The sequence below is a fragment of the Tachysurus fulvidraco genome, chromosome 17 (assembly GCF_022655615.1).
Source record: "Tachysurus fulvidraco isolate hzauxx_2018 chromosome 17, HZAU_PFXX_2.0, whole genome shotgun sequence".
Lineage (NCBI taxonomy): Eukaryota > Metazoa > Chordata > Actinopteri > Siluriformes > Bagridae > Tachysurus > Tachysurus fulvidraco.
In genome coordinates, this window is record NC_062534.1 from 17667401 (window position 1) to 17693040 (window position 25640).

Sequence of the window (25640 nt, forward strand, 5' to 3'; positions counted from 1 at the left end):
CATCTTCAAATAACATGTGAAGAACTACCTCTTCCTGAAATACGTGAACTAGCAATTTCCCCTGTTTTGTGTGTGCATATTTATAAAAAAACAAAAAAACAAACAAAACCCAAACAACAAAAAAACCTTTTTAGGTTGATGGTATGCTAAATCTGTAACATAGTGAACCAGTATTAATGTATTCATTGATAGAGACTTAAAAGCACAGTTTTACATCACTCTGGATAAATTTAAATCACCACACCCTCCATATAGGATTCTAAATAACATTTAACATTTTTCACAAAACAGAACGAAATGTGCACATAGTTAAATAGTCAGACATAGTTTAATAATTAAAAAAATCGATTTCATCTATAAAATATTTTAACAATATGTATTAAGTTGGACATTGTTTAAGCATTTCAACAACCACCCATGGCATACGATTAATAAAATGGACAAACACATTAAACACAAGTATAGTACAAGTCAGTATATGATGATGACAAGATGGTAAGGCTGACACCAGTCTATATTTTTCTGTGCTCATAGGGATAACTGGAAGCCTTTCCCTTCAGGGCCCAGGACAGTTTTCTTCTGGCACAGGGGGGCTGTCGAATCAACCTCCTTGAAAGCTTCGTCTCACGGCATTATTATAAAGCACACATCACTTTCTGTTTTTCACAGAGCCACATTTTTCCTTGTGTTCCTAAGATAGAACAGGAAAAGTTATATTGAACCAGTATAAACAAGTTAAAAATCTTTGCTAAGAAAAATCAAAGGAAAACAATGAAACAAACACCAAAACATTTACCTTCACTTTCTCACGATGTGAAGGACTTTTGCAGTGTCCGTCTTTTGCTTCCTCTTCAGTGGCATAGATGACATTGCACAGGTTACAGAAGTAGCCCACTACAGGCCGGACAAACTCAGTTCCTGTGGACAAAACACCAGAATTTGTTCCTAAGAAGTAGCACACACCATTTTCCAACAATTATACAGCATAATATGCAGTCGCATAAAACCATACTGTACCACTTACCTACTGGCTCATCTGTTTTGAGAGTTTCATTTGAAGAATCTGTGTTACCATTTAGCTCATCACTTTGCTGCTTATTATTGGACTCCTACAACAAGAACATAAAATGCATTAATATTTCTATATTTGTAGTAATACATTTATTAGGAATTAAATAAGAGTTTCGGTAGCGATAAAGGAATTACAGAGTTTCAACAACTTAATCATCTGGACACATTATTTATAATTGTTTCATTTATTCATACATTTACCAAGCCCACTGATCTGAAGTGTTTTCTTCCATACATACAGTTAATTTCTAAGAAACATTTGTAGTCTAAGTGCATACTGTATGGTTATGACTAAACAAAGAAAATCCAGCCTGTAGCAACTCTGCAATGTGGCAGTGAAAATGTTGAAATAATGCTTGTTCAATTCTTTTTCCCTTGTTTTCCAGCTTGGATAGGATGAATACTGCCTTCCTCATAACCAGTGGGTTTAAAAAGTATTCACTTCCTTTAAAAATAATTGTATACCCTTGTTTTTTTTGGTCTTTGGACTTGGAACATGTCAGACCTAAAACCAAATCAATTGTTCCGGACAAACAAACATGAAGAAAGCTACTGATTTTATTTTAAATGAAATCTATAAACATAGTTAAGGGACTGAATCCTCAAAATTCAACATAGGTTACTTATTGTTCTACATCATGTGTCTTCAGCAAGGATCTTTACTCACCTTAGATATGTCTTCATCATCAGAATCAGAACCATCATTATTACACCTAGAGAAAGAAAAGAACAAGCAAGACAAATTTCTTATAAGGAGATAAGGTAAGATGTGCTAAGACGGTTCCATTGAATTTATTTATTTTAAATGCACTGTAAGGTTGAAAGTCATTTAATAAAACAGTGTAAAACATCTCATGAATACTGCTTACACAGTTAATAGATAGAAATACTTTAAAAGGATTACCCATCTTCTGGCAGATGGCAGTAGTTTTCAGATACTTTAATCTTCAAGACTTTACCACGTAGTGCAATATCTCGATTTTTCGAATCCGCTGCGACTCTCTCGGCATCAGATGTGAGAGCCATCTCTACAAACCCCTATAAGAAATGTTAAACAACCAACTTATAGTCCTGAAAATAAAGATAGCCCTTTTCAACAAAGCAAATTATTTTTATTCCTTTTATTATTATCCCTAAACATTATAGCTGTTAAAAATTCTCTAGCTGTTATAAATCCAGATTTTATTTCATTTATTTCTAACAGCTCCAAATCCATAAAATATAATCAGAAACAGAGGTAGTGTAATCAAACGTAGACCCAGTGCTAGCTTCCCATTTTTCTCACCCCTAGCACAGCTCAGAACAGAGGTATTCGGAGCGGTTGTGATGGTAGCCGACAACACTGGCACCATCTTAAGTGCCATCAATACTTAATTATAAATGAAATGAAATGAAATGAAATGAAAAAGGTCTAATATCTAAATATCTAGAATGGGGAGAATTTTTTTACTTTTTTGCAACTTCGAAAGAGCACATGGTGGATGACGTCTCCATATCGCTTTATGATGTTCAGAAAATCCAAGTCTGTATAGTCTTCAGCACTTGGTAGATTTCTGACCTCAAGAACTTTGCCAAAGTTTTCCTGAAACATTACAGAGAAAATTATTTCTAGATCTAATAATAATTCATGAAGAAATCATATTCTGAATTCTTAATGGAATTACATGCATAAAAATGAGAGTGGAACAGGTATGTTTACCTTGTCTTCATCTGTCAATACCTCAGTTTCATGTTCCTCTTTAAGCTGAAAAGCAGCTTCTTCTAGGATCTCTGAGGTGTGGGGTTCTGCAGTTGTTTTGCTGGTACCTTCTGTAGGTAACTCAGGTTCCGCTGTGGGTAACTCAGGTTCTGCTGTGGGTGATTCAGTTTCTTCTGTGAGTAATTCAGGTTCTTCCGTGGGTGATTCAGGTTCTTCTGTGAGTGATTCAGGTTCTTCTGTGGGTGATTCAGGTTCTTCTGTGGGTGATTTAGGTTCTTCTGTGGGTGATTCAGGTTCTGCTGTGAGTGATTCAGGTTCTTCTGTGGGTGATTCAGGTTCTTCTGTGGGTGATTCAGGTTCTGCTGTGAGTGATTCAGGTTCTGCTGTGAGTGATTCAGGTTCTGCTGTGAGTGATTCAGGTTCTTCTGTGAGTGATTCAGGTTCTGCTGTGAGTGATTCAGGTTCTGCTGCGAGTGATTCAGGTTCTTCTGTGGGCGATTCAGGTTCTGCTGCGAGTGATTCAGGTTCTTCTGTGGGCGATTCAGGTTCTGCTGCGAGTGATTCAGGTTCTTCTGTGGGCGATTCAGGTTCACTTTGCTTTGAATAGGAGACAGGATTTGTGGATTTGGTTACAACTTCTGATGATTCCTTAAATAGTAAAAACAAACAATTTTTTTTCCATTTATTTGTGTGTGTGTGTGTGTGTGTGTGTGTGTGTGTGTGTGTGTGTGTGTGCGTGTGTGTGTGATTATATCTATATTATATATATAGAGTCAAGAACTAATCTTCCCTCACTAACCTGTGTTTGAAGGATTGAGTGTTTTGCTTCATCCGATTCTGAAATTCAAATAAGGAGTTATTTACAAATATATACACCTACTTTATAAGAGCTAAAAAAGAAAAAAAGCTTCCATGTTCTGACAGATTTGAAAAGATGACCTTGACAATCTGAAAAATCTTCTTCTGTGAATTCATCCAAGGTCACACAATTTTCAAGTATCTTGGGGATATCATGGTCCTCCTGTGAAAAGCAAAGCAATTGAAGAAACAAGATATTAAATTTGTATTAAAATACATTTAAAAATGTATCTACATTCACTTGCTTTATTAGGAACACCTTCTCATTCGTGCACTTATCCATTCGAGTGATGGCAGTACAATGCGTGCGATCTCATACAGATGCAGATACAGATTAAGAGACTGAATGCATCTTCACATCGAACATCACAATGGAGATAAATGTGATCTCACTGCCTTTAACTGTGGCTTGGTTGCTCGTACTGGAGTTCAGAAGCTGCTGGACTACTAGGATTTTTATGGACAACACACAAAATTTTAAACACATCAATAAAATTCACATGGAATGGTGCAAAAAAAAACAACAACAAAAAAAACATCTGTTGAGCAGCAGATGAAAAATGCCTTGCTAATGTAAAGTCTCTGTAAGGTGACTGTAATGTCAGAGGGGAATCCACAGACTGGGTCTGTTGAGTGAACAGGAAAGTTATGGTGATTTAAAAAGAAATAAACTCTCTTTACTACTGTGTTGAGCAGAAAGGCATTTCAGAACATAAAACACAGTGCACCTTAAGGCAGAACTACAATAGCCTAGCCAGGGCCATTCACCTTTAACCTCTCTCAGCAACAACATGATTCTGTCCACAAAACTGCAGCTTATTTTTCACACCATTCTATGTCACTGTGTGTGAAAATAGCAGATCAGCATTTGTGAAAAACTCAAATCAGCTTATCTACCATCAACAACCTTGCTCAAGTCACTCAGACCACATTTTGGAGAGAACCCCATTCTGATGTTAGATGTCAACATTGATTGAAACTATTGAAGTGTATCTGGATGATTTTATGCTTTGCTCTGCTGCCATGTCTTAGATAACTGCATGAATGAATAAGTGTTTGGTTCTTAATAACATGACCAGTCAATATATGCATGATTTGAGAATGTCACAGTTTCAGTAAAGTACCTCCTTAATTTCCTGTTCTTTATGTTTGTGTAACTTTTGGCCCTCCTTTACACAGTTTGATGTCTCTGATGTATCAGAATGTGGAGAATTTTCTCCAGTGTTTAATTCTTCCTCTGTATGAATGTCTGTAACATCCATTGGGTCTGACGATAAATTCTCCTGGTCACTTCTTGTAGGCTCATAATCATCAATGTCATGCGCCAGTTCTTCACCATCATCTGCTATTACTTCTAACCCTTCAAGGTCACTGTCTGAATCCATGCTTCCAACATTGTTGTTGCTTACACTTTTCCTTTCTTCTGCATCTGCATTTGATTTTGAAGTTTCAGCTTTAACAACAGGGCTTAAAGAATGGCATGAATTTGATGAGGAACTAGCGCTCTCCATGAATTGTAGGAAATCTTCTCCCTCTTTTACGTGGCGACTCCTACTAGAGTGGGTCTTCTCTGGTGAATGCCTTCTTTTTGGGCTAGTATGAGTCCTCTCCGCTGAACGTTTTCTCTTGGTGCTAGAATGAGTTCTCTCGGCCGAAGGTTTTCTCTTGGTGCCAGAATGAGTCCTCTCTGATGAGTGTCTTCTGTTGGGGCTAGAGCGAGTCCTCTCTGATGAGTGTCTTCTGTTGGGGCTAGAGCGAGTCCTCTCTGATGAGAGTCTTCTGTTGGTGCTAGAATGAGTCCTCTCTGATGAGAGTCTTCTGTTGGTGCTAGAATGAGTCCTCTCTGATGAGAGTCTTCTGTTGGTGCTAGAATGAGTCCTCTCTGATGAGAGTCTTCTGTTGGGGCTAGAGCGAGTCCTCTCTGATGAGTGTCTTCTCTTAGGGCTAGAGCGAGTCCTATCTGAGGAGTGTCTTCTCCTGGGACAAGAAGAGTCTCTCTGAATGCTGCGAATGCCTGGGCTAGACCTCCTTTGCTTGTGAGAGCGCCTGGATTGCTTTATGTCATTAGCTTCTGTCTCTCTGGGCCATTAGAAATGATAAAGAAGTTATAATTATAAAAACTGCATACAACTGATAAGCAAATCAGCAAAGGCTACAAAATGCATGAAGACCACCTATATTTATATAAATGCATGAAAACTACTTGCCTTAGTGAATTATATTCATAAGAGTAGGCGACCTGAATTAATTTTCCTTTTAATTTCAGTTGATTGACTGAGTAGTGCTCAACCACCTTCTTGGCTTCTGCTAAACAAGTCATTTCTACATAACCCTGTGGAAGAGATGACACGAAGTATTAATAAAGCACAGGTGAGTTTGGGGGTGAAAATGTACGCCTGACAGTTTGTTTGGGAACTACAGTTTAGCATTAACTGCCCCAAAAAATTCCATTCTGATGTTTGTTTTTTTGGGTTTAGGTGATTTTTATTTTATTTTTTTTATCATATGCAATTTTTAAATTACATAATACATTCAAATGAGCAGGAGCTTTTATCTTACAATCGAACCACATATGCAATGAACTTGGTACCTGGTTTGGCAGAAACAAGGATTTTTTGACAGATCCAAAACGTTTAGCAATGGCTGTCAACTCTGCAGTGATGCCATCTCCAACAGGTAACGGTTTGAAGCTCACAATTCGAGAACCCGGCTAAAAAGAATCAAACTGAATTAAACTAGAGAATTTAAAAATATTTTGCAATGAATAATAACAAACAACCTACTTCATCGTTCGCTTGCGGTGACATCATGTCTGAGGTTTTTCCTTTTGAGGTTCCATCTTGTACAAAATATAACAATTACTACATGATATTATTGAATTTTTATCATATCATTTAATATTTTTAACATACTCAGAAAAGGAGGAGTTCTTTTACCTCGCATGTCAGTTGAGGTGTTACCATCATTTCTAAAAGAAAATGACAAGAATTATTCTACAAAATAATTATATTTAAACTTTAATACTTGCATTTCCAATTCTTAATCAGAGTACCTTCTAGAAGATCGAACAGTCCCATCCCACACTGGGTACCTAAAAGAATATAAATCACTGTTAAATTCATATGCAATCTAATGTACACTTTAGATATCAAAATATGTTGTTCTTGTTTACATTTAACAGCTGTAGGCGAAGGAGATACGTCATGAATGCTGAATTCTTTACAACATAGTTTTTGGGTATAGGTTTAAAGCCAGTTGAGTTCAAGTCTGTTGTGTTCGGTCAGCTCTAGATATATCTTAGTAGTAATAGGAATAATTACAGCCTACAATGCATATTATGCACCATGTTTACAGCTAAAACTACTCGATAGAATAAAATGTAAAATCTGTTTCAGAGCTAAACACGGAATCAGTACAACCTGTAATAGGTGCTGAAATGATTGACTTACTTTGCCATGAGGTCAAGCTGGCTCTGTGCATGCTGACCACCTGTAACATGTGCAGACCAGTCCTACAAAAAAAAAAAAAAAAAAAAGATACTGCATACATCAGATAGCACAGAATCACAGCAGTGTCTATCATATCAATCACATGAAGCTTAAGTAAAAACATAATGCAATGTATGCAAGTGTATATGTACCTAACAACATGATCTAGTTATAAATCTAGGACTGAAATGTTCAGATTCGACCACATAAAGCAAAATATTCTTAGCTTAATCAGTGTTCATGCTGCCTACTTACCTTTTCAGAAAAGACAGTGATGTTGCAGAGAACACACAAGTAAGGAAAAACTGGGGGAACGACGCCATTGAAGTCTGAGGCCTCCTTTCTGGTTGGTACTTTGTAAACTTTCAGGATATTAAAATAAATTAATACATTAAGACGCACAATTATTTCAAAAGACAGCAACAACTGTCACGGTAAAGTTTGTGAGGCCTTGGTATTGTCTACATTCCTGCATAAATGGCTTAATAACAAACACAGTATTTCACATCATTTGTTTTATTTAATAATTTCATATTTGGCACATGCAACATTGTATGAATGCAGAAGCTATGCAGAGGCATCCTGTGTGCATGTAGACAGTACAACCCCTGTATGAAATGTACAGCACCATTAAACATAAGATTATATGATGGTTTAACAAGTTCCAGAAGAGAAATAGACTTTTACCTTCGAAGCTTTCCTTCCTGAAATTACAAGAATATAAAAGTTGTATATTTCTATTTCTGAAACAGGATAACAATTCAACAGATAAAAATAAAAAAAAAACACTATTAAAAATAGTATAAACTATAAAACTACACTATAAAATATAAAATTAGCGCTAAATAAAATGTATTCATTCATGTTTAACAGTATAATACAAATAAATATGAATGGGCCAATGAAGCAGATATCGGTGTAATTTTATAATTATGGTCCCAAGTTTTGTCCAATACACATTGTTTCAAAACAGTGTGGTGGTTTTACTCTATATATTGAAACCTGTTCTGAATCTGTTCTGTTCAAATCAACTGGACTGTGATTAAAGTTATTTATACAATATTAATTTACCTTGAAGATTCAACAGTCTGATCCCACTTTGGGTACCTACAGAAAGAATTTAAATTAATGAATTATCTAACAATGCAAACTCTATAAAAAAAACCCATTAAACAACATATTTGAACAATGATGCATTTAATTAAATTTAATGAAATAATAAAACATAATAAAGTGAAAGTTATTGGTATGGTCAAGCACTGGTTTCTGAATGGAGATTGGAGCCAGGAAACATGAGTGGTAAGGATTTACATCTTTAAAGAATTTCTCCAAGTGTTCTGTCTTTCAGTGAGCAGCAACAAAGCTGATTGATGAGAGCCATGGAAGAGAGAGCTGTGCAGAACAGTGCAGAGTGTGTGTAAGATAAAAATAGCTGAAAAGCAAGGTAGTATTTTGAGTTGTTCCAAGCCTGCCTCACGTCTCCTCATTTCTGGCCCAAACTGTGAGTGTATCACACTGGTGCTGAAACCCAGGTAATTAAAAAAAAAAAAAAAAACACCATCATGGAGTCCTCTCCCATTGAGGAGACCCTTGCCAGCATCCAACAGACACAAAAGCAGGCCATCCTTGTGCTGCACCCAGAGCTTCTTCAAGCTCAGACAGAGGTAGAAGCGGCAGAGGTAGACGCAACAAAGTCTGGTCCAGCTAACATTTGGGGCTGAACAGATTAATAGTAGGTGGTCCGTTTGCTGCCACTACTGTCAGGGGAAACTCGGCATACAGCCCAACAGTGTTTGGTAGTGAATCTGCCGGAGTACCCAAACCTAAAGCAGCAGTTTGTTTGGATTTGCCCAAGCGCTCTGAGATTTTTGAAAGTGGCTACTGGTAGATGAACATTGCCTCGAAAATGAACCCAGTGGCGCTGGAGCAGTTCGTCTCCTGGATACCGGAGGAGACTGCAGAATGGGCCCAATGTCACTGTCTGGCACAGGCAGTACAACTCGCAGAGGACCATTAAGGAGCAGATGACCCCTCCCACCCAATATTTTAACCAAGATGTCATTTTTGTTCTGCAAGTGATTTAGAAGGGGGCATTGGTCCTGGTCTTAAGATACAAGAACAGTGTATTCCCTAAAGAGCTAGGAGCATTCACAGGGGTAAATAACATGCATTGTTGGATTCAGACTGTAACCAAACCTCAATTCACTAATGCCTGTTTGAGACATTGGGAATAGCACAGTGGCTGAAGGTGAAAGTGTGTGCATGAGGATGTGCACAAATATCCCCTGCTGACCAGAAATATTTATTTCTGGGGAGGAAAACAGGAATTTTAGTTCCTGCCTGATCCATCCACTAATTTTGGGAACAAATCGGCTGGCATTTCAGGTGCTGTGCACAGTATTGGCTAGGGAAGTGAATGGGCCATTGACGTCAGCTCCTTGAAAAGAAAACATAGAGGGTGAAAACTCCTCACATTCATGCAATCAACACAAGAGAATTTTCAGCTGTATAAAACAGTCTCTTTGCCAGAGGTATTTTCACCGGTGCTTGTATCCCACAGTGATCTCCAATTTGCTTGTCAAGTGGCAATGCCCTTTGAGGTCACAATGCACTGGGGAATACTGACTATAAAGGTAGCATAAAATGAATAGAGGCATGGCGCAGCAGACATATCACCTTAATGTCCTTAAGTCATGGAGACAGGTGGTCATCTTGGCTTTAGAAGTGGCTATTCCAGAGAGAGGAGCCAAGACCGGATGTGAATCCAAGTTGCAGGTGGAATATTCAGAACTATTTTTGTCTCTACCTGGCCACACTCATATTAGTGGTATACAACTGCCCCATTTGCACGAACAGAAAAAACATGTTGTACAGGAGTAGCTCAAGGTGAAGCTCAATATAAAGGTAACACATGAGTCTTAGAGTGACTAGGAGCAGTGTCCAGTGGTCCTGGTTCCCAGGGTAGATTGTTTGGTCCAGATCTGTGTGGACTATAGAAAAGTCGACATGGTCTCTAAATTTGTTGCATACCCAATGCTCGTCATTGACAAACTGCTCATTTGGTCAGGTGCAGTTCACTATAAAGAGCCAAGAGAGGTGTGTGTGTGTGTGTGTGTGTGTGTGTGTGTGTGTGTGTGTGTGTGTGTGTGTGTGTGTGTGTGTGTAAGAAAAAAAATTGTTAAAAAAACAAAACAAATAAAGAGCATGTTTGATTTGTCTCAAACCTGCCTCCCATCTCCTCGTTTCAAAAGCAAACCGAAAAATTGTCACTATAATATATAATATAATAATATGTAATATAATATAAACCACATAGGTTTCATGGCTAAGGCACACACTTACTTTTTCACAAGTTCAAGCTGACTTTTAGCATGCTCACTACCTCGAACATGAAAAAACCAGTCCTAAAAAAATACAAAAAAACAAACAAAAATACATCCATGTTGCATAGAATTAGATGTAGCTCCAACAAATACAATACAGTAAGTATGTCTTGCAGCATGATTAGCCAGGTAATTAGCCTCACCACTAACTTTTTTCTTTCTTTTTTTGTGTCATACACCAAGGTTATTTTCCCTTAAAAAATGGTAAACCACTGCATAAATTAAAATGACCAAAAAATATTTGAAAATGACAAATAAACCTAAATTAAAATAAAAATATAAAATAAAAATAAACAAGATAAAACACAATGTAGGCAACATTATTTTCATTTCATTTCATTTCAAATCTCTGCCTACAGAACTAAAAACATAACTAAAACACAAAACTAAAATATAGATAAGATGAATAAGAAAGAACTGAATGAACCTGTTACAAAAATAAGATTAAACTGCCAATGGAAACATACATCAAATAAAAATAAAAAAATATCTCACTCATGGGCTGAAGTACAAATATTACAGCACCAGTGTTTCAAAATAAACTTACCGAAGAGTCCAAAGCTGATATTAGTTTACATCTTTAGTTGGTTTGGTGACGAGGTGGTAATGATAGCGGTATAAAAACTCAATATGCTACTTACCCTTGTAGAATGGATAGAAATGTCACAGAGATGACACACATGAGGAAAAGCTGGGGGAACTTTGCAATTGAAGTCTGAGGCCACATTCTTAGTAGGTGTGATAACAGGAGGCTCTAATCTCAGAGAAAGTAAAGGCCTCGGTCCGGAATCGACGAAAGATTGTGATGAGGGCTCTGGTGATTCTGTGGTATTGCAATATGGGTCAGAGTCTGTGGAGAGGCTGTAGTCTGGAACAGTGCTGCTTTTACTGCTGGAACAGCTGATACTGGTGGTTAAAGTACTCGTTCGTCGAGGATTCCCCCAGCGATCCTGCCAGGTTTGAACTTGCTCTGGAGGAAGAGGGTACACTGGATGCACAGGTCGCGCGATTGGATATTCAACAGGGGTGGGGTTGCTGCTACCCTCAAAGGCACAAGCTGAGGTATCGTCAAGAGGCTGATTGGTGCTGGGCCGAGATGATGACAATTTACGTTCTTTGACCTGTAAAAGTAGTTTGGGAAGTGTCTCAACTGTGATGAGATGCTCTGGAAGTTCTGCAAGGAGGGCAAGGTCACTCGGGTCCAGGCCACAGCTGTGAAGAAATGACAAAGCCTTCCCAGGTAGGTGAACAGAAGAGTCTACAGTTCTGTTGGAAGATGTTGTAGAGCGTGTTTGCTCCTGAGATGAGGATCTACTGCTTGGCTTGTATGTATTAGACTGTCTCTGGTATGAGTCTGCATACATGTCTTGATGTGACAGAAAGTCATCACCTGTGTTTGTGTAGTGGTATTTCTGAGACATGTTGCAGAGTTGGAGATTTCCAGATGACAAATCTGTAGAGGAAGCAGCTGATCAGCAAGAGCAGTTTTCAAGGAAGAGTAGTTGATGCTGGTTGAGTTGCAGACTATCGTTCACCTGTCGATAAAGGTTGTAGATAAGTAAGTATAAGTCGCTCTGGATAAGGGAAGTCTGCCAAATGCGATAAATGTAAATGTAGATAAGAAGAAAATCATGCACTCATGGTCCTTCTCGTAGCCAAGTAACGACTCAAACTCGGACTTACCTCCAAGCATCATTGAGAAAAAAATCATTCAGATGCTGGTGCATTAGGCAATCATGTCTTACACACCATCACACAGGGATTCTGAAATAGGTATGCTGATAATTGCAAGTCTAGCTAGATGCCGTTTCCTGTTCATGAAGAAATTTTCAAGGCAGATGTGTATCTTCTTTTCACTGGTCTGTTTAAGGATTAACGTGCTTCTCAAAATAAAAAGGTGTGTTGCAGACTAGACTCCAGCTCCAATCAAGTCCAACAAATTGGAACACATTTTCTATCGTAATAAAGAAACAGCAGCTAAAATATCAACAGAGGCTTCTGTTCTGCATGCAAGTACATTCCAACATTCAGGGCTCTCTAGCTGGCTGGTTACTTCACTTAATTTATCTACATGTCAGGTTCCTACCCACAATGATAAGTCCGTATAAAGTCACATCACTGCCTGGACAGCTGAAATTCCTTAATGGTTCTGCAGTAATTACTGTATGAGAAGTGAAATATGAGAAATGTTCTACTCCAGCAAATATTCACTTATGCTACAGTAATGAATAACAGGTGATACTGTTGGGAATTACATTTACTGTTATGGAACTGGCACAAGATCCTGTTATCACTTACGTTACAACAGCTATAAACAGCTGCTCTCTCAGCACCCATTTTACAGAGCAGCCACAAAGCGTGAGCCACTCGGTCCTGAGGAAACATTACCATCCTTATAAAATGCTGACACTGAACAGTCAGTACATAAATGATAAATAAGCATCTACTTCAAAACAACTTTCACCAATCATACGAATAATGGGTACATTCACCATCCACTTTATCATCTGGCAGCAGCACAATGCACAAAATCATGCAGACAGGGTTCAAGAGTGATCTCCGTGACTTTGATTGTGGCTTGGATGTTGGTACTATAGGGGCCGGTTTTTTAAAAAATGCAGACATCCTCGGGAACTGTACACACGACAGACAACACCTCAAAACTTTCAATGGGCTACAACAGCAGAAAACCTCATCAGGTTCCACTTCAATAAGCCATGATCAAGAACATGAAGCTATAATGAGCACAGACTTGGAGCACAGCCAAAATTGGAAAGCTGCAAACCAGAAAGAGACCAGTTTATTTTCTTTTCTATGTTTATGACATTTGGCAGACACCCTTATACACTGTGACCTACATTTATATCTAATTTTTTATACAACTCAGCAATTAAGGGCCTTACTCAGGGGCCCAGAAGTGGCAGCTTGGTGGACCTGGGATTCAAACTCACAACCTTACAATTAGTAGTCCAACGCCTTAATCCAACACCCCGTTTGAACGTCACACGTTTGTGTAAAAATCCCAGATGATCAGTAGTTTCAAAAGTACTCAAACCAACTCTAGTATCAACAACAATGCTGCATATATCACATTTTCCCCCTATTCCAATGATTGATGTAAATTTACTGAAGCTCTTGACAGGTATCTGCAAGATTTTCAGCACCGTGCCGCTGCTGCCATAGGATTAGTTGATTGGATAACTACATAAATGTGCAGGTGTATGAGCTGGTGTTCCTTACTGAAGTCGATGGTGATTGTATATGGTAAGATTGTACATTATTATAAACCTGAGATGTGAAATACACCCAGAAGTAGATGGGTATTTAACAGAACAGTGGTGTTACTATCTTTACTATTGTTGGAGTGTAATCCATACACTGCTGTTCTGGGAAGGTCCCCCAGTCAGTTCAGCAGTACTTCTTTACTAGTACTGATGAACAACGTCAGGGGAATGACACAGCTGGGTAACAGTGATTAATATACCTATAAAGTGACCTATATTGTAGGTATATGAACCTGTTGGTCCAGGATCAGTACCCAAGTGTCTCCTTTTGGTGTTGATATTATTGACAAGTTTACATTTGCTTTGTGATGACAATATTTACCTTACAATAACAAAGGTTTATACTCATATTTCTTACAAATAAACATATATGTGGAAACTTTTAATAAACAGTGTGGGTTAATAGGGATACATTTAAACATTGTCAAGAAAATTATTTTCAGTTCCATCCCTTCAATGTACCACCTAGCTAGCTAGCCAGCTAACTAGCTAATTTTTACACTTTTGACTGAAGAATATTGGATGTTATGTACCTTTCGATTAAACAACCAAATCTGAACCGTCGATAGAAACAAACTAAATTCTAACAGAACAAATTCAGACAAATATAACACACCTTTTGCTGAATTTAGTGAATGTAGCGTAGCAGCCCAGCTAATGGAAATTCCTCCCGCAGAAAACGGAACATGGGGCAAAATAAAAGCCTCCGCATTACATGAATTAAAAATAAATAACATTATACTTATCCCCGAAGGTTTGCAATTCACTACAAGAAAGCTGTGATTTTAATTAATTAATTAATTAATTTGTTTATTTTGCACATTTTATTCCATAAAACATTCACTATATGGAAGATTATAAAATTAGAGCAGGTATTTTTTCCACATATTATGTAAACACTACTGAAAGTGAAAGCGACGTGACATACGGCTAAGTACGGTGAAACATACTCAGAATTCGTTCTCTGCATTTAACCCATCCAAAGTGCACACACACACAGCAGTGAACACACACACCGTGAACACACATTTATGCTGTGGCGCCCACTGCTGGGGAGCAGTTGGGGGGTTCGGTGCCTTGCTCAAGGGCACCTCACCCGTGGCCGGCCCGAGACTCGAACCCACAACATTAGGATTACGAGTCAGACTCTCTAACCATTAGGCCACGACTTATCACACCGTTGGGACTTCACACACAAAAAACTAAAACAAATAAAAATGTTAATATGGCGTTTTGATTTCATTCATTCATCTTCAGTCATTTCTAAAACGACAGCTAACAAGTATGTTCTCAGAATATTTACTTTTTCAGTTCCCCTTTATACGTGCAACATTTTACACAACCAGGGCTTTCAAGTTTTGAAGACAGTCAAGAGTGACCTCTCTGCATCAGCATTAAAATGTGGAAGCATTAAAACCTCTATTACTCAGCTGTTTTCTGGCACCATCTCAGGGCCCCCAGTTTGAGAACTAGGGGCCTAGACTACTTGTTCTGAGCAGGTGTTGTCAGTGAACCGGGGCCCCCGGCACCATCTCAGGGCCCCCAGTTTGAGAACCACTGGCCTAGACTACTTGTTCTGAGCAGGTGTTGTTAGTAAACCGGGGCCCCCTGGCACCATCTCAGGGGCCCCAGTTTGAGAACCACTGGCCTGGACTACTTGTTCTGAACAGGTGTTATCAGTGAACCGGGGCCCCCTGAGACAGCAGTGTGGACAGATACATTTTGGGCGCTGCGGCATATTAAATATATGACAAATATTAAGATTTTCTGCGTGACAAATACAATGTGTGGCGGGAGAGCGTGACAAAAGACCCAAATGAGTGACTTATTATACTGGTTAGTGCGCTCCCTTGTTTCTGAGTGCGGACCTTTACACATTAACATTTTTTTAGTTGTATTCATCGTTTCAGGGTTACAGACCTAGGCAGTATCTTTGAAACGATGAATAAATCTAAAATAGTATATATTTTTAAAAATGATAATTATGTACAGTGATGTTAATTATGTATAATGATATTAAAGGACAACTTAAATTAAAAAACTTATGATAGGAGACATGAAATCTTTACAATGAGGACAACACCAGGAAAAAGTCGGTGTGAGGAATGTTTTAATGTTGAACACAACAAAAAATCACACAAAGCAATCAGTCCTAAAAGGGTTCTAATCTTATACTGAGAATATAGAACATTTCTAATACGCAGGTAAGAGAATCAATAAATGGGTAAATAACAGAAATAACCTAATATGACACCAAAATCAATCCTCTGAAAGGATAGACTTATCAAACTATGCACACCCATATACTGTACAGGCCAATGACACTCCTTCATATTCAGTTTTTCTTACGATTACTCTGGGCTTTGGTCTTCTCCTTTTCCAAGTGTTTCTAGAAAGTACAAAAAAACAAGTAACATTTGAATAAATACAGCCTGCATTTGTACAATATTTCTGTCTTTAATACAGATTTATAACATATTATGACACATTTATCATATATGAAATTACCTTGAGTTTCTCGTAGTGTGCTTGGCTACTGCAGTGAACCTTTTTGGCATTGTCTTCATTGGAGTAAAAAAGGAAGCACACTCTACAGTAGTAGCCCATTTTCAGAAACTCCACACCTAATAAAAAATAGTGCAATGTTGTCAGTCATTAATCAGCACAACTTTGTTATGCCTAAAATGAGGAAAAAACTGTAGTTCAGGCACATCTTCAGCTAATATTTTTCCACATTCGAAACCAGAGTAAAACTGATATTCTTTTCTTATTTTGCATTTTAAATATTTTTCAATTTTCTAATTTTGTATATATTTATTAAATCCATTTAAATTCTAGGTTTAAAAACTAGAACTTCGAGAAGTTCAAGCGGGTGAATACTTATGCAAGGCACTGTAGTAATCCATAATCAGGCCCTCATTTAGATATTTCTTATGATTTAGAAACGATGACTTACCCACTGGGACATTTGGCTCGTATGGACCAAGAACATCTGTAGTGGTTTCAAGCATTTTGACCGAACCAGTTGGAGGTGTGGAGGCTTTAGTCGGCTCTTGGCTCTTTACAGACACATCAGCAGAGGATGCATCAGATGAAGACGCGGTAGGAGGACCATCGATGTCACTCTCAACCTTCTGTTCAATGCAGAGAGATAAAGGTAAAGACAAAACTAACTAAAACATGAACAATTTCCAAACTTTGAAAACGGAAATTTAAAAAAGACTCAACACTGACCACTGTTTTGAGCTGCACATTCTGAGATTCTTTTGTATCTGTGTTGTTTCTCTTTGGGTGCTCTTTGTTTAATTCATCCGTGTTCTCACAAAACTCAGCTTTAACCTCGACCCCATCCTTCCGCTTCTCCTCCTTCTGTGGGAGACTCAAAGATTTTTCCTCACTAGGCTTCTCCTCGTTAGTGTTTATGGACTGGGGTTCCTCTTCTATATAGTCTTTAGCACTTGGTAGATTTCTAACCTCAAGGACATTGCTGAAGGTTTCCTGAAATATTTTATAGAATAATGTTATGCTACTTCTTATTAAAATCATTCTTATATTACTGAATTTATTCATTTTAATATTACTACTACTGTTACTACTACTACTACTACTACTAATAATAATAATGATAAATTATCCACAGACTAGTCTTTAGGGCCAAGACCCAATACAAAATCTGAAAAAAGACTAACCGTTTTGGGTATTAAGGCCTTTCCATCATTTGATTCTGAAATTCATAAAAGTACAGTTTATTTATAAGTCTATACACCTGCCTAACAAGAGCTAAGCAAACAAGAAAAATCCATGTTCTAACAGATGTGAAAAAAAAAGACCTTGACAATCTGAAGAATCTTCTTCCATTAATTCATCTAAGGTCACACAGTTTTCAAGAATCTTAGGGGAGTCTTGGTCCTCCTGTTAAAAATAAACCAAAGATAGGATTGAACAGGAATGTAAATGTATATACATTTACATACATTCAGGCCTCTTTATTAGTAACACTTTACACCTGATCATTCATGCAATTACAGCAGTGCAGTGTATGAAATCAAGCAGATACAGGTCAAGGGATTCAAATATTGTTCATCAAAAATCAGAATGGAGAAAAATTTTGTTGGTTATTTCAGAAAACACTGATCTAGGATATTTTCTTTTTACACACAACAGTCACCTAACTCTTCCTTAAGTACTTAAATTAACACTTTACTATATTACCTTCCCAACATTTTTTAAACTGATATTCTCCTAACCGAGTAAACCGGGGTAAATCAGGGTGAATCAGGGGTAAATCAGGGTGTAAAATTTAGTGATAGAGACTACAAAGCACTTTTGTTAGTCACTCTGGATAAGGGTGTCTGCCAAACACTGTAAATGGTCATGTATTATAAAATGCCACAGGATTGTCTGATTAGATACATGAATCGGCAGGTGTATTAATAACATGGCCGGTGTATATAATAAACCATACTTTCATTTAAAGTACCTCCTTTATTTCCTGTTCTTTATGTTCATGTAACCTTTGTCCCTCCTTCAGACAGTTTGATGTCTCTGATGTATCAGAATGTGGAAAATTTTCTCCATTGTTTAATTTTTCCTCTGTATGAATGCCTGTAACATCCATTGGTTCTGACGGTAAATTCTCCTGGTTACTTGTAGGCTCATAATCATCAATGGCATGCGGCAGTTCTTCACCTTCACCTGCTATTACTTCAAAACCTTCGAGGTCACTGTCAGTTTCAGCTTTAACAGCAGGGTTTGAGGATGTTCTAGTGCTTCCCTTGGATTTTTGAGAATCTTCTCCATCTTTTAATTGGTGACTCCTAGAAGAGTGGGTCTTCTCTGATGAGCGTCTTCTCTTAGGGCTAGAATGAGTCGTCTCTGATGAGTGTTGTCGTTTGGGGCTAGTGCGAGTTCTATCTGACGAGTGTCTTCTTTTAGGGCTACAGTGGGTCTTCTCTGACGAACGTCTTCTCTTGGGACTAGGAGAGTCCTGTTGAATGTTGTCTGGGCTAAATTTCTTTTGGGTGTGAGAGCACCTGGATTGTGGTTTGTCATTAACCTCTGCCTCTCTGGACCATAAACAAAGAAAGGAAAAACATTGTAAAAACTGAAGACAACTGAAAAGCTACAAAGGCTACAAAATGCATGAAGACCACCTATATTTATATAAACTTGCCTTAGTGAATTATATTCATAGGAGTAGGCGACCTGAATTAATTTGCCTTTTAATTTCAGTTGATTGACTGAGTAGTGCTCAACCACCTTCTTGGCTTCTGCTAAACAAGTCATTTCTACATAACCCTGTGGAAGAGATGACACGAAGTATTAATAAAGCACAGGTGAGTTTGGGGGGGAAAGGAACACCTGACATTTATTTGCTTCCAGGCTAAAGTTAACAACTGAGAATTAAGTCCTGTTTTGACGTTTCCTTTTTTTAGGGTTTAGATCAGATATACTAATGGATATTGAACATCCACATATGCAATGAGATCATTACCCGGTTTGGTAGAAACAAGGATTTTTTGACAGATCCAAAACGTTTAGCAATAGCTGTCAACTCTGCAGTGATGCCATCTCCAACAGGTAATGGTGTGAAGCTCACAACTCGAGAACACAGCTTAAAAAAAAAAACACCAGTGGGGATGATAAAACTTGTCAATTGCAGAATTAAGCATAGACAGACAGACAGACAGACAGACAGACAGACAGACAGACAGACAGACAGACAGACAGACAGACAGACAGACAGACAGACAGACAGATAGATAGATAGATAGATAGATAGATAGATAGATAGATAGATAGATAGATAGATAGATAGATGGGCAAAAATGGCAACACTCAACCCACTTCATTTTTCTCCTCTGGCATCTTCATGTCTGAAGTATTTTCTTTTGACGTCCCACCTAGTACAAGAATATGGCAGAATTACTACAAGATACAGTATTATAACAAATGTTATTTTTTTACATGCTCAGGAAAAGATAAGGACTTTTACCACTAATGCCAGTAGGGTTGTGGCCATCATTTCTGATTAAAAAAAAAAAGTAATTACAATTAAAAGTTTACAAATTAAGTGTATTTTAGAACTTTGTGTAATAACAGCATATCCAATTCTGGACCAGATTTGTTTACCTTCTAGAAGACTGAACAGTCCCATCCCACTCTGGGTACCTACAAAAATGCAATCACTTTTACATGCATATATGAAGTATTTTAATAAATACACTCCCACAGACTACTGATCCTGTTTCTCTAAATTTCACAGCTAAATCTCAGTAGAGTACAGTTTGGTGCTGAATTCTCTGTAACCTAGTCCTTAAGGTACAGATACAGCCAGGAAGTTGAGCCTGTGGAGTCTGTTCTCTAAACACAAACACTGACAGGAAACACGAACCTACAGTGCATAATACGTCATTTTTACAGCTCCCAACTGAAGTATTTTATTCTAGTGTAAAATGTTTAAAGCAGAGGAAAAATATATTTACTATCAATAATAGGCGCTGAAATGACTGAATGATTGACTTACTTTGCCATAAGGTCAAGTTGGCTCTGAGCATGCTGACCACCTGTAACATGTGCAGACCAGTCCTACAAAAAAATTTCATGCATTAGATATCACAGTATTTGAGCACCTTAGTTGGCACTCTAGGTATAAAAATATGATAAAAAAAAATTATAATGTTGGGTAATAATGCTGTCTCTATCACGACCAATTACCTTTTCAGAAAAGACAGTGATGTTGCAGAGAACACACAAGTAAGGAAAAACTGGGGGAACGACGCCATTGAAGTCTGAGGCCTCTGTCCTAGTTGGCACTTTGTAAACTTCCAAGACATTGAAATAAATGAATACATTAAAAAAAAAAAAACACAGTGATTGGCACAATAATGCACTTTCTAAAACTATTTTGCAGGAACATTCTGTTCTATCATCTTTGCAGGCCCTTCTATTTAAGACAGTATTCCACCAATCACATTAGCACTGTTAATACATTTACACAAGCACTGTTGACACACTGAATGAATGTATGCCTAGCCATCTTTTGTGCACATAGTGTAAAGCCAGGACAACCCCAGGCTGAGTGATACAGCATCATCACAACAGGAAATTACATTACGTTTCAACAAGTTCCAAAAGAGATGAAGACATTTACCTTCAGAGCTTTCAGTCCTGAAATGACAAAAATATAACATTAGAACTTTTATTTTACAAGTGTAGGATAGGAGGACACATTAAAAAAAGAGAAACACGCAATGGCAAAGTTAAAGGAAAGGACATTGTTAATGCTTACAATTATAACAACATAACAGTAATAAAAATAAATGGGCCAAAGCAGATGTCTGTGATTAATTCACAATCCTAATCCCAGGTTTTGTCCAATGCACATTGTTTTAAATCATTTATTAGTCATTTTATTAAACGGCGAATAAGAAATACTCTTATTTTGTTCAAATCAGAGAAAACAAGTGAATTAAAGTGTTTGTTTACCTTTTTTCAAAATCAACTGTCTGTGCCCACTTTGGGTACCTACATAAAGAATTTATGATAAAATGTCAAAATTAATAACTATGCTTTATAATATAATATAATATAAATATAATGTAATATAACATAATATAATATAATCCACACAGTTTAGGTACAAACTTACTACATACTTTTTCAGAAGTTCAAGCTGACTTCTAACATGATGATTACCTCGAACATGAGAAAACCAGTCCTACAAAAAGCAGGTAGGGAAGTTCAAGTTCAAGTTCACTTTATTTATATAGCACATTTAAAACAACCATAGGACTGACCAAAGTGCTGTACAATAAAAGAAAGTGTTAGTAAAAGCACACAGAAAAAAGTATACTAATTATAAAAAAAATTATACTTATACTAAGAGATAATGAAAGCAAAATAGAATTAAACAATATAATAATACACACTAAAACAAGAAATAATAAGAGCAATTAAAGAACAATAAGAAGAATTAAAATGAAAGGGAAAACTATGGATATGATAAGGAAAACAGATACGTTTTTAAAAGGGAGTTAAAAATGGACAGAGAGGGTGCTAATGGGCAAATACAAAACTGTGGCCCAGTCACTGACAAGGTTCGATCCCCTCTACGCTTAAGAAAAAACAAAAATATATCGTTATTGCCATACCAACTGAAAACCAAAACATTAGTTTACTGAAAAAAGAAGCTTGTGGTCTGGTTGTATTTATAACTACAACTATTGCACTACAGGAAATGAATAAATCCAGACCAAAACATAAAACTAATTGAAATTCATTCATTTTCTACAGCTTATCCGAACTTCTTGGGTCACAGGGAGCCTGTGCCTATCTCAGGCGTCATTGGGCATCAAGGCAGGATACACCCTGGACAGAGTGCCAACCCATCGTAGGGCACACACACTCTCATTCACTCACACACACACACACACACACTACGGACAATTTTCCAGAGATGCCAATCAACCTACCATGCATGTCTTTGGAACGGGGCAGGAAACCAGAGTGCCCGGAGGAAACCCCCGAGGCACGGGGACACACACAAGGCGGAGGCGGGAATCAAACTCCCAACCCTGGAGGTGTGAGGCGAACGTGCTAACCACTAAGCCACCATGCCCCCCCAGTGGAAACATATATTAAATAAAATTAAAAACACTCATAGGCTGCAGTAGAGATACTATATAGCAACAGGTTTCCCAATAAACTTACCAAATTGTCCAAAGCTGATATTAATTTTCATCATTAGTTGGTTTGGTTACAAGGTGGTAATGATAGCTGATTGAAAACTCAATACTGTACTTACCTTTGTAGAACGGACAGAAATGTCACAGAGACGACACACGTGAGGAAAAGCTGGGGGAATTTTGCAATCGAAGTCTGAGGCCTCCTTTCTAGAAGGCCCAACAACAGGTGGCTCTAATTTCAGAGAAAGCAAAGGTTTTGGTCTGGAATCAACAAAAGAGCGTGATGACGCCTCTGGTGATTGTATGTTATTGTGATATCTGTTGGTGTCCTTGGAAACACTGTAATCTGGACCACTACTGCTTTTACGGCTGGCCTTTTGTCGAGGATTCCCCCAGCGGTCTTGCCAGGTTTGAACTTGCTCTGGAGGAAGAGGGTACACTGGAAGTGCAGGTCGATCAATTGGATACTCAACAGTTGTGTTGTGGCTGCCACCCTCCCAGGCATTAGTCGAGCTATTTTCAAAAGTTAGACTTGTGCTGGGCCTAGATGATGACGTGCTGGACAATTTCCGTTCTTTGATCTGTAAAAGCAGGCTGGAAAGGGTGTCAACTGTGAAGAGATGCTCAGGAATCTCTGCAAGGTGGGCAATGTCGCTAGAGTCCAGGCCACAGCTGTGAAGAAATGACAAAGCATTCCCAGGTACGTGGACAGGAGATTCTGCAGTTCTGTTGGAAAACGTTGTAGAGCGTGTTTGCTCCTGAGACGAGGGTCTAACGCTTGGGCGGTGTGTGTTGGATTGTCTCCGGTACGAGTTTGCATACATGTCTTGATGTGACAGAAAGTCATCCCCCCTGTTTTTGTAGGGGTATTTCTGAGACATGGTGCAGGGTTTGAGATTTCCAAATGACAAAAATATAGAGAAAGCAGCTGATCAGCAAGAGCGTTTTTCAAGGAAGAGGAGTTGATGTTGGTCAATTTGAATCATTTACCTGTTGATAAAGGTTGTAGATAAGAGGAAAATCATGCACTAATGGTCCTTCTCGTAGCCAAGTAACGAGTCAACAAACTCAGACTTACCTCCAAGCATCAGTGAGACACATTCATTCAGATGATGCATTATTCAATCATGTCTGACGTAATTCACACAGGGATTCTGAAATAGGTGTGTTGATCATTGTGAGCTAGATGCTTTTTCCTGTTGTGGAAGAAATTCTCAAGGCAGGTGTGAATTTAGTAAAGATCTGCAATCCAAGGTCTTCTCTTCATTGGTTGGTCTGTCATAACCAAAAGCAATGCTGCAGACTAGATTTCAGCTGTCAAACAAACAAGTCCACCAAACTAGAAAAAATTCTCCAAACAAATAGCATCTACAATAACAATAGAGGCTATAATTTTACATGCAAAGTCATTCCAACATCTGAGGCTCTAAAGATGGCTGGCTAATTAACTCGACTGATCTACATGTCAGGCGGATCCTACCCACAGTCATATGACTCTAACATCACTACTGAGACTGAACAAATACTTTATTGGCACTGCAGTGATTATGCCTACTCTATTAAAAATAAAACATGCACTGTTTGAGCAAATAATCAACAATGTGGTGGTATGTAATAAAAGTTCATTATTCTTTTAAACCTTCTGAAATGTTTTTCAACTTAGACCACAGCAATTTGTCAGATTTATGTTACAAGTTATAAACAGTTGCTCCACATCACTTTTTTTTATTATTTACTTTTACTTAAAAGTTATTTAGCCAATATGCAGTTAGAAATTTTACAGAGAAACCATAAAGCATGAACTCTTCAGTATTGAGGACTCTCCTATAATGGAAAACGTGGGATGTGGTATCCTAGTGGTTAAGGTGCCAATCGGGAGGTTGTGAGTTCAATTTCCATGTCCACCAACCTGCCACTGTTGGGCCCATTTCCATGAATGTGAACATGAACAGCCTCCTTTTTCGTATCAATTATAAACCTGTGACTTGAACTTACACCCAGAATTATATATTTTACAGCACTGTGGTATTAACTATCTCTACTATTACTGGACTCCATTGTAACACATAGACTGCTGTTCTGGGAGCAATAATAATCACTGGTAAACAAACAGAGAGTGATGAGACAGCTGTGTAACAGCTGGGCACTTGTCAGTAATTATATATCTATAAAATTTACCTATATTGTAGGTGTGTGTGTGTGAGAGAGAGAGAGAGTGTGAGTGGGTTTGGTACAGTATCAGTGTACTAAATGGCCTTAAGTGTCTCTTGCAGTTAAAACTGTAACACTGTAGTTTGTTATCCACGTAATCTCACTGAAGGCCCTCAACAGCAATGAAGGCAAATAATATTAGCCACAAGTCATTTAGAGATGTTTAATCTATGTTGTTTTCCTATAAATATACATACATGTGGAAACTATTCGTGAACCAGATAAATATCGACATTTTCAATAATATCAGACGAGCCTTATGCATTAGCTTAGCACACCCCTTTAGCGTACCACTTGGCTAGCTAGCTAGCTAGATCATTTTTACACTTTTGATTAAAAGCCGTGTGTTGTTGTTTTTTTTTTTGCGTCTGCAGCAACGTACAAAAACTGAACAGTGACAAAAAATATAAACAAAACAAAAGAAACAAACAATATAACATACCTTTTGTTGAATTTAATAAATGCAGCTTAGCAGGAGGGCTAATAAAATTTCAGAAGAAAATGGAAAATGGAACATGAGGCAAAGTAAAAGTCTCTAAAAATATTATTACATAAAATACATAATATACTCAAATTATCCAAAATAATTTGGTCTCATATTATTTGTTTTTTTAAATATTTATTTTCAATAATACTTTATTTATTCGGAGCCTATCCTTTCTCCCTGCTGCTATTAGACTTTACAATCAGAGCTGCTCCCAGTGAACCAGCCACCATAATACAGTTATTACTGTTTCACTGCAATAATAAACAATAAACAAAGCATTTTAAACATGTGCAATATTATCTATGCGCAAGATAGTGCTTCAGTGTAACCACTACTCTTTTATACATTTTTGTATATACTGTATATTATGTTTTTTTTCTTTTTATATATTTTTTGATGCTGTAACAAAGAAATTTCCCCATTGGACGAATAAAGGAATATCTTATCTATCCAAAAACCCAACTAACAATAA

At 37.7% G+C, this 25640-nt stretch overlaps 2 protein-coding genes across 8 annotated transcripts; both read right to left on the reverse strand.

Moving 5' to 3' along the window:
* Positions 1-309: 309 nt before the first annotated feature.
* LOC113635885 (matrin-3-like) lies at positions 310-14505 on the reverse strand. 4 transcript variants are annotated; one of them, XM_047802312.1, is made up of 22 exons: positions 14400-14505; positions 11141-12034; positions 10459-10520; positions 8188-8223; positions 7804-7820; positions 7372-7478; positions 7078-7139; positions 6681-6719; positions 6565-6596; positions 6412-6467; positions 6219-6338; positions 5836-5960; positions 4753-5707; positions 3710-3791; positions 3570-3607; positions 2771-3418; positions 2522-2653; positions 1976-2109; positions 1739-1784; positions 1025-1109; positions 797-918; positions 310-691 (listed from the first exon to the last, which is right to left on the reverse strand). In XM_047802312.1, the coding sequence occupies exons 2-22, from the start codon at positions 11918-11920 to the stop codon at positions 650-652; spliced, it is 3720 nt and encodes a 1239-aa protein (XP_047658268.1). In that variant the 5' UTR covers positions 11921-12034; positions 14400-14505; the 3' UTR covers positions 310-649. The 4 variants fall into 4 exon arrangements, with proteins under 4 accessions (XP_047658268.1, XP_047658266.1, XP_047658267.1 ...); XM_047802310.1 differs by having other exon boundaries at positions 11141-11952; positions 14400-14466; XM_047802311.1 differs by having other exon boundaries at positions 2771-3367; positions 11141-11952; positions 14400-14465.
* A 1371-nt stretch (positions 14506-15876) lies between these two features.
* Positions 15877-25180, reverse strand: LOC113635791 (RNA-binding protein 20-like). Of its 4 annotated transcripts, none has more exons than XM_027135438.2 (20): positions 25124-25180; positions 23549-23784; positions 22590-23460; positions 21442-21503; positions 21272-21310; positions 20937-20953; positions 20501-20607; positions 20310-20371; positions 19916-19954; positions 19779-19810; positions 19631-19686; positions 19278-19397; positions 18957-19081; positions 18264-18849; positions 17614-17695; positions 17473-17507; positions 17018-17281; positions 16740-16917; positions 16292-16407; positions 15877-16172 (listed from the first exon to the last, which is right to left on the reverse strand). In XM_027135438.2, the coding sequence occupies exons 3-20, from the start codon at positions 23349-23351 to the stop codon at positions 16119-16121; spliced, it is 2736 nt and encodes a 911-aa protein (XP_026991239.2). In that variant the 5' UTR covers positions 23352-23460; positions 23549-23784; positions 25124-25180; the 3' UTR covers positions 15877-16118. The 4 variants fall into 4 exon arrangements, with proteins under 4 accessions (XP_026991239.2, XP_026991240.2, XP_047658137.1 ...); XM_027135439.2 differs by having other exon boundaries at positions 23549-23745; positions 25124-25176; XM_047802181.1 differs by having other exon boundaries at positions 23549-23624; positions 25124-25155.
* Between the last annotated feature and the right edge of the window lie 460 nt (positions 25181-25640).